The following is a 14,654-nucleotide window of genomic DNA, read 5'->3' as shown; positions in this document are numbered from 1 at the left end:
ATACCCTCTGTTGTATTCACTGGAAGTATTTAGACATCTTCCTCTCCTTTAAAGGCAAATGTATAAAGTATAATTATATGTTTACAGGATGACTAGACAGAGGAATGGAAAAGGAAAAAGAGTGATTTTTTAAAATATAATCAAAAAGAAAGAAACTGCATAGTTAAAAAGATCGGCAAGTTAGATAACAGATTCAAAATACAATCTATACTTAAAAGTGCAAGTTCTAAGGTCAATCAATGTCAAACTGAGTCTCTCCAACTTTTGAAACTATACAATGTTGAAAAATCTGTACAAACCAAGAAAAGTAACTGTTCTTTCATATATATATATATATACATATATTGACTTAAAAATACCAGAGACTAATATATAGTAATTACATTATCTTTAAATAAATCAGTGTTAGTCTATTTGAAAAGGTAACAGATATATAATTTTGGAATTGAAGACTCTTTACAGTAATTTGGTGATCCCAAGGAATCAGGTGCCTAACAAGATGTGAATCCCCCCACACACATACATACACACACAAATCGAGTAGAAATAACTCCCTAAATGTTGAATATTTAATTTGGAAATGGGAAAAGGAAAACAGCCTTAATTAACATGTTAATTTAAAGCTATCAAAAGACTTTACAATACATTTCTTTAACTCAGAAAGATTTTATTGCTTTCTAAATAGGGTCTTAAACAAATAAAAAATAATGCTAGTAATTTGTATAATAAAATGGCAGTAATTGGTATATATAAAAGATATTAGTCGAATCAAAATCATGATCATAATTCTCTTTTACATAAAATATTAAAGTGCATTTCTAATGAGAAATTTCTACAGAATTGGAATAATTCACATGTCAGCAAAATACAGAATTTTTTTGGTTTTTTGAGTCAGGGTTTCTCTGTGTAGCTTTGGAACCTATCCTGGCACTCACTCTATAGACCAGGTTGGCCTCGAACTCAGAGATCCACCTGCCTCTGCCTCCCAAGTGCTGGAATTAAAGGCGTGCTCCACCAACGCCTGTATTTTCTAAAGAGAGAGTTTGCATCACAAGTGGTTGGAATGAGATTATTTTGAAAATTTTAAAACAGCATACATTTACATGCTCAATAGAAACAATTGGGAAAATGTTACAAAACCCAAGGAATTTATCTAAGACTGGGTGTCTATTTCTATAATGAAATTAGGAGAACTAATTCTATAAAATGTCTTCGAAATCTAAAATAAAATTTGTTACTGCAAAAAAATGCAAAAACTCCAGAGATTCTGAGTGTCTTCAGTAATTTGTGAGCTAGTGAAATTATGAAAGAAACAGGAGTTCATTCCCTCTCTAGAGAACAGAACAGAAGCCTATAAAACAAAGCACCCTTTCACGCTAGCAAAATTTCTAACTGTAGGAATAAAACCTATCCCCCAAATCAGGTTTAGAGGAGTAAATTAGGAAGTACGCACCAAAAAGCCATTACCTATTATGGAAGGAAGGAAGGATGGAAGGAAGGAAGGAAGGAAGGAAGGAAGGAAGGAAGGAAGGAAGGAAGGAAGGAAGGAAGGGTAAGCAGAAATTCCAATAAATGTTCTCTTGATAATATAAAATCTTTCAAATATGCAACGCTATTTATTATACTAAGTGGGTCTCATACATTAAGGTGGCCCTCTGTTTGTATTTGTAAATCAAGTTTTACTGAAGCACTTTGCATGTGTCTATGGCTACTTTACAATCCAACAGCAAAACTGAACAGTTGCAACAGGTACTACACGTATCACAAAGCCTAACATATTTGCATTGTGTGCATTTATACAACAAAGTAAGCCAATCATTGATAGATATATTATTCCCTCTCGATTTAGTACCTCAGAAGGTTGGTGAGAAACATCATTACATTTTTTTTCTTCTTCCTGCTCTTTCAAAACGTGGAGTTCATATTCTGAAATATCTAACGTCATACAAGTTCTTTCCATATCTTCTTTCCACAGATTGTCTTCTACTTCATCTCCAAACCAACCTTCTTCTTGCTTCACTTTATTTCTAAACATATCAACTTCATAGTGCTTCACTAAACTGTCAAGTTCTGGGTCCCATGCCTCTTCTTTAATTTTGGGGAAAGTCCCGTGTTCTCCAGTTTGTTTCTCTCGTTCTCCAACAGCAGCTGAATCTTCTGATGACATTAAGTTAAAACTACTGCTCTGTTTCAATTTAGTCTCAGTGTTTGTAGAACCAAATAACACCTTTCTCAGTGAACATAGATTTTCTGAAATATTCTTCAATATTATAGGAACCCTAAAAAATTCAAGAAGCATTATTCAAGTTTACTTTTATTACTCATAAAGACAAGTTTTAAAGATGTTTATAAACAAAAGCTTACAAAGAAGCCCCATTGGTGTAAACTGTTATTTTCACATGACCATGGGAGATTATGAGTGACAGTCCACTAGCCTGTGTAATTAGGTACTTCTGATCCTAGCAGTAGTCTTGAATATTCATTAAGAGTCACACTTATGCCAGCTTTTCCTTTTTCTATTTGATAATTAATTTAATGACATATAAAGTACATCAATAACATACGACCACAAAAACAACAAAGTAGAAACTATTTCATTGAATTCTGCACTAAAGACGCAAGAAGAGATTACAAATTTCTGTAAAAAAAAATGTTTGATGATGGACCCAGAGTCCTGTAGTTCTTTCTGCAAACTCTTCCAACCTATCCTTCTAGCCCATCTCCACCCAATGTGACAACTATCAACCCTCAGAATCACACGACCAGAGACCACCCGTGGCCACACTAAGCTAGAAGCAACCTTTCTTATCCTTTCTGTCCTCCATTAGAACTCTCTAGACTTACTCTTTGTCCTACTGCAGGCTCCCAGGAGCCCCTACTCTCAGCCCACCTTCATCCCCTGAGGACTCTGCCTCTTGGTGTGAACCTAGGGCCCCCTATTTCTTTCCTTATCTGCTGGAATTTCAGCCTTTTTTTCAAGTCCTTTTCCAACCCTTTGTGATACCTGCTGACTCCTAGACACATAACCCCACTGTTACCAAACTTGGCTAGGACCCAGAGTGGGCAACAAAACAGAAAAACAGAACACCCACCCAAAAAAGACAGAAACAAAGAAGGGTAATTTAGCTAAAGCACAAGACAAGAACTTCAAAATAGCAATTATGAGTTGTTCAAGGACCTTAAAGAGGATATAAACAAATGCCTTAATGAAAACAGTAAAAATACAAACACTGCATGGGAAAAAAAGTAAGACATGAAAGTAGAATTTATCAAAAAAATACAACCACCAAAGAAAACCCAAAATGAAAATAAAAACCACAGACGTAAGCCTCACCAACAGATCAAAAGACATGGAAGAAAGAATCTCAGGTTTTAAAAACAAGGTAGAAGAAATGACAGTTCAGTCAAACAATGCTAAATAATAATAATAATAAAACTCCAGGCACAAAACATCCAGGAATCCTGAAATACTATACAAAGAGCAAACCTACAAAAATAGATATAGAGGAAGCAGAAGAAATCCACATAAAGGCATAAAAATACTTTTAACAAAAAATACAAGAAATTTTCCTCAATCTCAAGAAAGGAATGCTTAACAAAGTACAAAAATCAGACAGTTATCTAAATAGACAGGACTGGAAAAGAAATTCCCCACAACACATAATCAAAATACTAAATATACAAAAGAGAGGATATCAATAATAAATGAAGAAATTAGTGATAGTCAAAGGAGTTTCATAAGCAAAGAGATACATTTGATAAGATAATAAATGCTGTGGGATATATATTCTAATTTTTCAGTATTTATATAATCTGAAATGTTCGTGTAGCGCAAGGAAATTTTAAGTTACTGATTCAAATGAAACATTTCTCTTCTGTGAAAATAAACTATCAGAGTGTGAGTTGTCCCAGGAGAGTACCCTGCATGCCACAGTACCAACCTGCCAGGCAAGGTGTGCCTACTGGTGAGTAGTGACATGACTGGCTGGGGGACCACCAGCATTCTCATAGAACTTGGAGCCTGGACTTCCAGAGGGAATAAATGACTGCTGGGGTAAATATGGCCAAAGCCTATGGCTGGGGAGGTCAATGGTCCTAGCGAGGAACCTATGCACACGGTCATATTGCCTTCACTATTTATGCTTTTACCCACAGTGCTGCTCTCAGTCCTGGTCAGAAAAACCTTTCTTTTTTTTCCAGTGGGATACGGCTAATGAATGCGCATAATGGTCAAAGTGCTGAGCACAGATGATTGTTGTATGCTCGGCCTGAAATGGGACCTCTATATCACTCCTTCCTAGGCTCCCTGAACATCACAGAAAGGATGGAAAGACTGTAAGAGTCAGGAGATGTGGAGGGGGGATATGAAACCTTACCTTCTGGATATAACATGGCTATGGAAATCTCACACACACAGAGCAGCTGTGGATGCCTGCATACGAGCTGCAAAAGACAGGGCCTTTCGACATTCCCCATGGATGAGGAAGCTCAGCAGAGACCCCATCCTTCCCTAAGGAGCTCTGCAGTTAATGGTTGTCTGGAAAGGTGTAACTACTGCTTCATTGCGGCATGCTAAGTAGACTGTATTAGCATCAAGAACTCACAATAGAGCAGTCTAAGGTTTACTGCAGAAAGGAAGGTTGTTTTTGTTTCCAAGGACCCTGATAGGATTGGTGTTATTTAGTGATTTTAGTCTTTGATTTTAGATTCAGTGTGGATTTGACTTTCTGCTGGGTGACAAGCTTGTCCACTGCTAACTAGTGAGCATGCTAGGAATTTTAAGGAAGGAAAAGTGCATGCCACCTTGTGTGTCTTCACAGACAAGCCTTTAGTATGAGAGTAAGTGTTTATGTCCTACTCTGATGTTAGTACAGGATAAATGAGACATTATAGTATTGTTAGTTGAACTGTTACTGTTGCTATAGCAACATATTTATTTTACAATTACATTGCATCATAACTATTCCTATCACATTATTCATATACAGTTGTTACCTATGAGCAGCTATATATATAGTAAGATTTATAAAACTGAAAAGTGTTAAATTAAGCTCAAAATCCAATAATAGACTTATTGTAAAATAATAAAATGTTTAAAGCTTTTTGTTAGGCAGGCTGGCCTTGAACTTGTGATCCTTCTATCTCAGCCTCCAGAGTACAGAGATTACAGGTACATACCACATGTCTGCTTTTAAAAGAGGTCTAGCTACTCCAAGTGTACAGTGCATGGTCTACTAATTTGTACAGAGGATTCACTCCACATATTTCAAGTGATCCAAACCACTGGCCGTAAAATCTAAAATTAGAATACTTTTCCTAATATCCCACTAACTAGTTAAACTTGTTTCTCGACCTTTAAACTGAGATCAAGTGTAGCTAATATTCTTAACCAAAAAGAAAAAGAAAACTAGGAAAGAAAGAAGAAAAGTTACTAGCATAAAAGTTGCTTTTCTTCACAAATCTCAAGTGACCAAACTATAGATATAATAACATTAAATATTCTCATGACCAAATAATAATAAATTGTGTACTAACTCTTATTATCCTTAGTGGATACTTACTTTGCTTTGACCAAAACTACAACATAAACATGTCTTTGTTTCCTAAAACATCCTACAAAGCAGACAGAAAAGCTTCAGAGCTCTAAGATGTTCTATTTGGTGACTAGAAAACTAGTTTTCAAGTTTTTATCACTTTATGTGCATGCATCACAGCAAGTTTGTAGGAGTCTATCAAAATAAAAAGTTAATTCTTCAAATAATATGTTTGGAGTCTAGAGACATGGCTAAGTGATAAGGCTTTCTGGGTCCGGGCCTCAGCTCAAAAAGACAGACAGACAGACAGACAGACAGACAGACAGACAGACAGGTGACACATTCTGCTCTTGCAGAGGCCCTGAGTTTGGTACCCAGCACACACAAGATGTGTAGGTGACTCACAACTATCTGAAACTCCAGATCCAGAGAAAATCTGCAACCTCTGACCTCCATGGGCACTTGCACTGACATGCACAAACACACACACACACACACACACACACACAATTAAAAATAAAATAAATATTTAAAAAGCACAGCATTTAACCTCTGTAGACTCTCCAAGTTTCTGCAAGGGACAGGAAAATGCATGGCTAGGTCCCTCATTTCTTCAGAGATTTCGTTCAGCTGTTTCTTCATCTCATTAGGTAGGCTTTTCTCTGCTAGGAAAAAAATACTATTAATATTCGAATTAAAAAGCAGAGATTTTATTTAATCATGTCATAATACAGTATAATAACCAGATTTTCATCTATTCTCTACAGTGAATTCCAGCAAATCATTTCCTTCTTGAATCCCTAAATCACTTTCTTCACTCCCATTTTCAAACTTCTTTTTCAAATTTTTGCTATTTGAAATATAGAATAAATTCTAAATTTATAAATTATAAACTCAAAGTTTACTGACCTACACAGAAGAAGAGAAGTAGAGATTCTACACTAACCTAACACTGTTTCTAATTCCGAAATCAATGTAACACCATGTGAGTTGGAACTTAAAACTGTTTGGAAACCTTGCCCAAGAGTCACTCACTCTTTTTTTTTTTTTTTCCAGTTTAAATTTAGATAAGAAACAAGGTTGCTTCACAAGTCAGTTCCAGGTCCCTTTCCCTTTCCCTCCCCAACTCCCGTGCCCTCCCCCCAACCCCCCCCCATCCCCTCATTCCCCCAGGGAGGGCTCTTTATCGCCTTAATTAGTCATCAGCAAAATAAAATATGAGCCTTTCTAATCTGTGGCCACCTTCCAAACTCTCAGCTTTACTCCATGTGATATGACACTCTGTGCCAAAAGCATGAAGCCTGCCTTCATTTCCTTTTTCAAGCTTCATTTGTGTTTTTTTTTTGTTTGTTTGTTTGTCTGGTTGTTTGTTTTTGAGACAAGTTTCTCTGTGTAACCCTGGCTGTCCCAGAACTTGATCTGTAGACCAGGCTGACCTCGAAGCCTGACTCTGCCTCCTGAGTGCTGGGATTAAAGACTTCCACTGCCACAGTCAGGCTTGGACTGCAGATATGGCTCAGTTGCACTGGCTGCTCTCCTTTCTGAAGCTATCTCCTTGTTTTGAATTTCTTCACCATTTCACCTGCCCATCAAACAGCCCAGCCTCTCCTGAAGTTTATGACTTAAGATCACACATCCTGCTATTCCAGACTGCAGCCATCTTGTGACATCACATACTTTTATTCATGGATGACTGTGTTTATTTATCCGTTAACTGTCTTTCCCTACACTACTATTTCTGTGATCATTCCTAGTGATTTTAACACCCACAGATATGCTCCATCCAAGTTTGGACCTTGTATCCTTGGCTCCTCCATTTCCAACAACCTTTTACTCATCTAATCTGAGCCACTAAATCTCTGACCTTAAAACTGCCCAATAAAAGTACTGCTGCACCACAAACTCTCAATTATAGACATTTTGCACTCTGAACACAAACATACCTATCACTCTTTCCAGCATGCTTTCCCTGATTCAAAATACTAACACCTCAGAATAAAGCCCATTGACTCTGCCTTCCCCCCCAACATACACACCCCATCTACTCTCCCCCCATGCTTTCCTTTCCTGGCCACGCTGTAGTGAGCATTCATTTGACTCTCAGCTTCATGCTTCTTTACTCACCTCCGTGGAGTTTACCTGGCAAAATTCCTACTCTAATTACACTCAACTTCCTTGGCTAACTCATGCCTATACCCAAGTAGCTGCACATACTTGAAAATAAAACAAGATGATAATGACCAATTTCACTCATGACACAGACCCCACTCTCCTGTTCTTAAGATGACAATTGTATACCTTCTTTCTCTTTTAGGCTTCCAATGCCTGCTGCCATCCTCCAATTATCTGTTCCTATTCGCTCCTAAACAGGACTCCAGCTCAGCTCCCCCATGACTCCAGCTCAGCTTCCCCTGCCTTCCTCCCTCCACCCCATGACTCCCCCTACCCAGCAACAGAACTTCCTTTGGAAAGGCTACCACAGTCTCAACCCTGTTAATCTGAGATCCCCACCTCCAAATCCTCAGAGGTTTCGACTGGCTGACAACTCCTTACCTTCGCCTCCATTCCCAATCCTCTCTGCTGCCCACTCCTTTTCTAAAAGCCAGTGTGACTTTGCAGCTGATGCCTCTTCTATTCCTGATTTCACTCCCTCCCAGGACAGCAATCTACATCTCTAAAGCCAACTACAACTGTGAACTCTGGACTTCTCCAGTAAGGTGCCGGGATGGCTTAACAGAGAAATATCTCCATATGCTCAGGCCTTTGAACACTTGATGCCCAGTTGCTGGCTCCATTTGGGAGGGTTAAGAGATGTCACCTTCCTGGAGGAAGTCACTGGTGTGGCTTTGAGAATGCACAGCTTCACCCTGCTTCCTCTCTCTGCTCTGAGGCTGCTGTTCAAGATGTGGCCTGTCAGTTTCCTGCTCCCACTACTGAGAATGCCTGCTGCTTCGTGCCACACCTCTGTCCTGACACTGAAGCCGCTTATCCCTCCGGAACTGTGAGCCAAAATCAACTCCATTCCTTAAAGTTACCTTTGATCATGGTGTCTTATCACAGGAACAGAAAGCAACCAATACAGATATGTTTGTGCGCATCAAAACAACTTGTAGTTTGCAGGCCCAACACTGCAATTTGGACACCAAAACCCATTCTTCATGTAATCTTGCACTCGACCCGACTCTGCCAGTCATCAGGTAATTCAATCAAAACATCCTGGTTGTTCTAGCAGTTTCCTTTTCTCACCCATTATAAAGAATCCACCTAAATTTCTTCCCAATACATATATCTTCAAAATGCTGTGTCTATCCTTCTTATACTTCTACTAGCCCAATCCAATTATCTCCTATTCCTAGACAATTAAAATACCTTCCTAATTCCCTGTCTAACTTCCTGGTCCTTTTACAGCAGTGAGAAAAGAACATTTTAAGATAAAATCTGAATCATTTTATTCTGTTGCTCTACACCCCATAAGCTAAGGGTTCCACAATGGCCATCATTGGGGGTTTGTTTATTTGTGTGTTTGTTTTAGTATTAAAACATGAAGCCAGATTTACAATATATGATGCCCTCAAATACCAATGAATATGTAAGCAAGTTTCCAATTTCAAAGCATTTCAGAGTACGTATCAGATATGCTCAATCTTTTTAACAATTCTGTCTTGCCATCGACAAAGGTGCTTTGCATATTTTGCCCCTTTAGTGCACACAACTAATCCATGAGATAGATATTTCACTCTTACCCATTTTACAAGCACAGATTCCACCACTGGCCTCTGGAGCACAAAAGCTAATGCTCATCCTCCCTACTGCTTGACTCCTTCTGCAATCATTACCCTATCAAAACATCTGACAAGGACAATGAAACTGAATGAAGAAAGCAGCAACTTAAACCAGAATACTCCAGCACATCTCATATCCATTGAAGTAATATGTTTAAGACACTTTAAGCTTTTGTAGGAAGAACGTCTAGAGGAAGCTGGTTGGCTCACTGATGTCATCAAAGACAGTATCAAGTCTATGGGACTGAACAGTAGCAACACTTTGTACAAAAGGAAGGTTTAAGCCCTGCTCTCCCACAGGGAAAGTATCTAAAACCCAGTCCTTAATCCTGATGTATTTCACCATCACGGTAACCCTGTTCAGACATTTAAGTAGCAGCACAATACTTTGCAAAGACACACTGACTTTTTGAAACAAATCTCACAAAATAGCAAACTCACATTTTATCTTAGGCCATAACGTACCTTTATTTAGAGCAAACACTTGCATAGTATCTCCCAAATTTGCTAATTTTTCATAGATCGCAATACCAGCCTATAAAAAGGCAACAGAAAAATAAAGCACACATTAAAGATAACCAAAATAAATGTGTCATCTCTTTAGCAAAATCTACAAGAATGATTTCCAAGACAATCCTAGATTCCAGGATGTACAGATTAAAATATGAAAATATATCAAAGAACAGCAGCAACTAAATTTGGAGGCAATTTTCTAAATTTCTTCATTTTAAATATAAATATATGAAATAAGGCTAACTTAAATACAGAAAGCCTGCGATTTTTCTTATTCAGAATTGCTTATAGACAAAATACATCATCAAACCATTTGTGCCTGCTAAGCCTAATCTTTCATGACTTCAGTTAGTTCCATTCTTTTACACAGAAATTGGACATCACCATGGCTTCATGACAGTGAACATAACCACCGCTACACAATCTACTAATTGGTACTTTCTAATTAACATGGAGAATTTCATTTGATGTATTCCTAAGCAATTTTTGATGCCAAACTAAAATAAAATTCACAGTAAAATTTCTCTAAAGCACTTCAGTACAAGGAATAAAAATGGCATCATAATTAAAGGTCTTTAAATACATACATAAGCATCAGTAGCTGCGTACAGTTTCTGGTCATCAGTGAGGGGGAAATTACTCCAGTTGCTACAGCGGATAGACTTGTCCTTCAAAAGTTGTTTTCCTAAGATGTGTTTCACCAAACCATTGAGGCTCCAAGTCTCTGCACATTTCAGCTGGAAATAGGGAAAAGGCAATATAGCAGTCATGCTCCATTACTGTCATTTATCCTAACAAATAAAACTAGAAAAATACCAAAATAAAGAAACTAACCATCACTAAAACGTCATTTATAGTTTATATCATGAATTTACCTCTGAGATTCCCTAATGTGGGGATTAAAATGCTTAAACTTTAAAGATGTCATTCCTAGAAAGCAGTTGAATGAGTTAGAAGTCTTTTGACTTCCTGGCCAAATGAATACTTGGCTACGTATAAGAACTTAATTGTTTCATTTATTAATATTAGAAATATAGGCGATGGTGTGAAAAGTCAAAATGACATTTGAAACCTCTCTATCAAGAGCTGCACTGTGGTCATTTTACAAAAGGAATGCTTTGTAATACAGAATAGATGTCTTTGAAATACAAATTCCAGGTGTGTAAATGCATGTGATAAGTGAGAGCTGCAGTAAAGATGTAGGAACATTGGTTTAGGCAATGGTGTACACGGACATTATTTTCATTATTGTGCTTTGAATTTCTGTATTGTCACCAGAATCAGCACACAGCTTACATTATGGGGTTTTTATTGGGGGGGAACGTTTATATTTAAAAATGCACATTCAAGCCGGTCAGTGGTGGCGCATGCCTTTAATCCCAGCACTCTGGAGGCAGAGGCAGGCGGATCTCTGTGAGTTCGAGGCTAGCCTGGTCTACAACGTGAGTGTCAGGACAGGCTCCAAAGAAATACAGAGAAATCATGTCTCGAAAAACCAAAAAAAAAAAATGCACATTCTGTGAAACATAGGTTACCATGTTTATTAAAACAATACTTATATTACTTCTACCTTTTCATTGGCAATATCTGTCAACTCCACAAAACTCTCCAATTTGATGTCAAAATCACGTAGAAGTTTCCACTGGTCTCCTTCGATTCCAACACCTGCCTTCTTAATTGATTTATTTTCTAGTAGCATTTTTAATCCCTGGGGAAAAACTATAACATTCAATGATTATTCCCGTAACACTGTTAAGTATATTGGACTTACTGTTCTTATGCATATTACATGTATGTTAAACTGATGTTTATATAAGCTTAATTTTAGAATCACATTCACCTGAACTGTTTCTTTTTTTATCTAATGCAAAGAATCCTGACTAGAAATTGACTAGAAAAAATGAATTTGAATGTCATCTCTACCAACAGTAATAGTATATTGTTCCTAGTCATTTAGACCTCTAAACTTCAGTTCTCTAGTTTCTAACACAAGAAAAATGTATTAAAGATCAGGTAAAAATGTAAATACTTAAGTAAATATAAGATCACGAGAGAAGGTCCATTAGTTAAAGAACTTAATTTTACAGGAAGAAGGTTGATAAATTATTACTGTCGGCCATACAAATGAAACAGAGATACTAACCTGACATAGAAGAAATGTGAAACAAGTAACATTTGCTCTCAGATGTACACAGCTGAATCACTGCAACTCTGTTTCGTTTCCCATGTTTGTATATGGGTGGCCATTCCATGTCAAATCCTATCACAGCTCCAACAGGTAGACGCATGCTATCAAAGGAAAATTTGTGTGGTTAATTACATGTTGGTTTTGGAGAAGGGTTGTTTTGTTTGTTTTTTGTTTTGTTCTGTTTTACTTTTCCATAGCTAATAGCATGTTTCACTAATCAAAGGACAAACCAATGACTAGAGCGCATATCTGTGACACATACAACTTTTAGTAAGCCACCAGAAAATATTAAGAGGTCTTCTTGAAGTCTTTAAGAAGACTTCTGTCTCAGTTGCTGTTCTATGTCTGTGAAGAGACTCCATGACCATGGTAACTCTTACAGAGGAAAGCCTTTAACTGGGGCTGGCTTACAGTTCAGAGGTTCAGGTCCTTATCATGGCGGGGAGCCCGGCACTGGGGCAGCAGCTGAGAGCTGCACCCTGACCAGCAGGTTGAGAGGACGAGAGTCTGTGAGCTTTTGAAAGCTCAGAGCCCACCCCAGGGACACACTTCCGCCAACAGTACCACACCTCCTAATCCCTCCGATCCTATCAGAGTTCCACTGCCTAATGACTAAGCAGTCAAATATACCAACAATACCACACCTCCTAATTCCGCCGATCCTATCAAAGAGTTCCACTGCCTAGTGACTAACCAGTCAAATATGTGAGCATTTGGGGGCCATTCTTATTCAACCATCACAACATGTGCAATGGCTCAGTCAGCAAATATCTTAGTTTGCTGTGATAAACATCACGTCCAAAAGCAACTTGGGAAACAAAGGGTTTATTTAAGCTTACATGTCACGGTCCATCATGAAGGGAACTGAGGGCAGGAACTCAAGACCTAGATGCAAAAGCTGAAGCAGAGACCATAGAGGAACATTGCTAATTGGCTTGATCCTCCTGGCTTACTCAGTTTGCTTTCTTATACAAGGAAGAATCAATTGCCCAAGTTTAGGATACTGACCAAAGTGGGCTGGTCCCTCCCACACCAATCGTCAATCACGAAAAGAATCTCAAAAACTTACAGATGAGTGAAAAAGACAAGTTTCAGGAAACATACAATTTTAATTTGGCAAATAAGACAATATAAAGGAATACTAAATACTAAACTCATGACATGTCAGAGCAGCACAGAGGTGGGAGGAAGATAAATTACAAAGGATGTGAGAGCGCTTTTTTTCAATTTATTTTAATTTTTGGACACACATTGTGGAAAGAGAGAACCTGCTCCTGAAAGCTGTCCTCTGAAGAACTGTGCACCTCCACAGGAATCCCTCCAACACCTCCACAGGAGCCCCCCCAACACCTACACAGGAGTCCCCCAACACCTCCACAGGAGCCCCCCCAACACCTACACAGGAGCCCCCCCAACACCTACACAGGAGTCCCCCAACACCTACACAGGAGTCCCCCAACACCTACACAGGAGTCCCCCAACACCTACACAGGAGTCCCCCAAAACCTACACAGGAGTCCCCCCAACACCTACACAGGAGTCCCCAACACCTACACAGGAGTCCCCAACACCTACACAGGAGTCTCCCCAAACTACACAAAAGTCCCTCCTCACACATCTACATATGAGTCCCCACACACACAAATAATAAAGACTTGATATAACTCCTCTGACTAAATATGCACCTACATATGAATCTCACACACATGCACAAATAAATAATAAAGATTTGACATAACTAGGTAAGAGGATGTGGCTATTTTGTTTATTATTGTTTACATGCCTACTTCACAATTTTTAATTTAAAATATAATAGAATTATCAACTACAACTTTAGGCCAAGATGGAATTTATAGGAATTAATCATCCTTCCACTAAAAGTAAACAAGAAATTATGCAAAAATATCTGAATTTACTGTTCTCAGTATAAGATGGTAATCTCTGCAGTTGTCCCTGGTTCTCCTAGACTGCCTTCCATACAACAGCAGAGAAACAGCAAGGACAGCACTGAATTGGGAACAGACAGCTGGGATCCTTGAGGCAGTCACAAGTCTCCATGGAGACTCTAGGAATCCCGAGAAGCCAGGCAAAGAATGGGGGAACTAAAAACTGCACAGTTCTCAGGCATCACATAGACAGAGGTAAGAGACCCTAAATTCTGACATTCTTGTTGAACTCCAGGAACCATCAGCCAATTACCTTCTGAAGAAAAGCAATTACAGGCCTACCCTAAGAACACCTAAAAACAAGCGTCAAAATACTAAACTGGTCTCCAAGTAACGCAGCTGACAAACCTCTTTTCTTAGAAAGCAAACTACAAATAATAATAATAATAATAATAATAATAATAATAATAACATGGTAATATTGTGCCCAAATTCTGAACCCCAAAATCACCAAGAGGTCATTTCGATGAAAAAGCAAAGTGTCTTTTATTGTAGTTGTTTAATGAGCTAACCCCATTAGCTTAGGCCTCTCATCCATCCACCGTGTCGGACGGCCAGAGAAAGACCCCTAGAAACCACAAAGGGGGGGTTCTTAAAGGGCAGCGTAAGGGTAGTGTCTAGGGGTATGCACTTCCAGGCTTGGATGACCTGCCCTATGTTGATTGGTCAACTGGTTGTTATGGCCCGTAGA

General features: G+C 38.4%; 1 protein-coding gene across 6 annotated transcripts in view; it reads right to left on the bottom strand.

Annotated features, from left to right (window-relative positions):
- Wrn (WRN RecQ like helicase) overlaps positions 1-14,654 on the bottom strand; it is a 96,034-nt gene that overhangs the window by 59,938 nt on the left and 21,442 nt on the right. For 4 of the 6 annotated variants that reach the window (XM_013110800.3, XM_005066605.4, XM_040731775.1 and 1 more), the window contains exons 4-9: positions 11,973-12,118; positions 11,400-11,548; positions 10,417-10,566; positions 9,782-9,851; positions 6,085-6,199; positions 1,853-2,279 (exon numbers count right to left, since the gene is read on the bottom strand). In XM_013110800.3, coding sequence (XP_012966254.1) covers positions 1,853-2,279; positions 6,085-6,199; positions 9,782-9,851; positions 10,417-10,566; positions 11,400-11,548; positions 11,973-12,118 — 1,057 coding nt within the window. Of the gene's footprint in view, positions 1-1,852; positions 2,280-6,084; positions 6,200-9,781; positions 9,852-10,416; positions 10,567-11,399; positions 11,549-11,972; positions 12,119-14,654 lie in introns of those variants that run through there. The other 2 variants (XM_013110799.3, XM_040731776.1) reach the window with 2 other exon arrangements.

The sequence above is a fragment of the Mesocricetus auratus genome, unplaced genomic scaffold, assembly GCF_017639785.1.
Source record: "Mesocricetus auratus isolate SY011 unplaced genomic scaffold, BCM_Maur_2.0 Super-Scaffold_100026, whole genome shotgun sequence".
Lineage (NCBI taxonomy): Eukaryota > Metazoa > Chordata > Mammalia > Rodentia > Cricetidae > Mesocricetus > Mesocricetus auratus.
The sequence above is the reverse complement of the archived record's forward strand: the minus strand, read 5'-3'. Positions and strand labels throughout refer to the sequence as shown.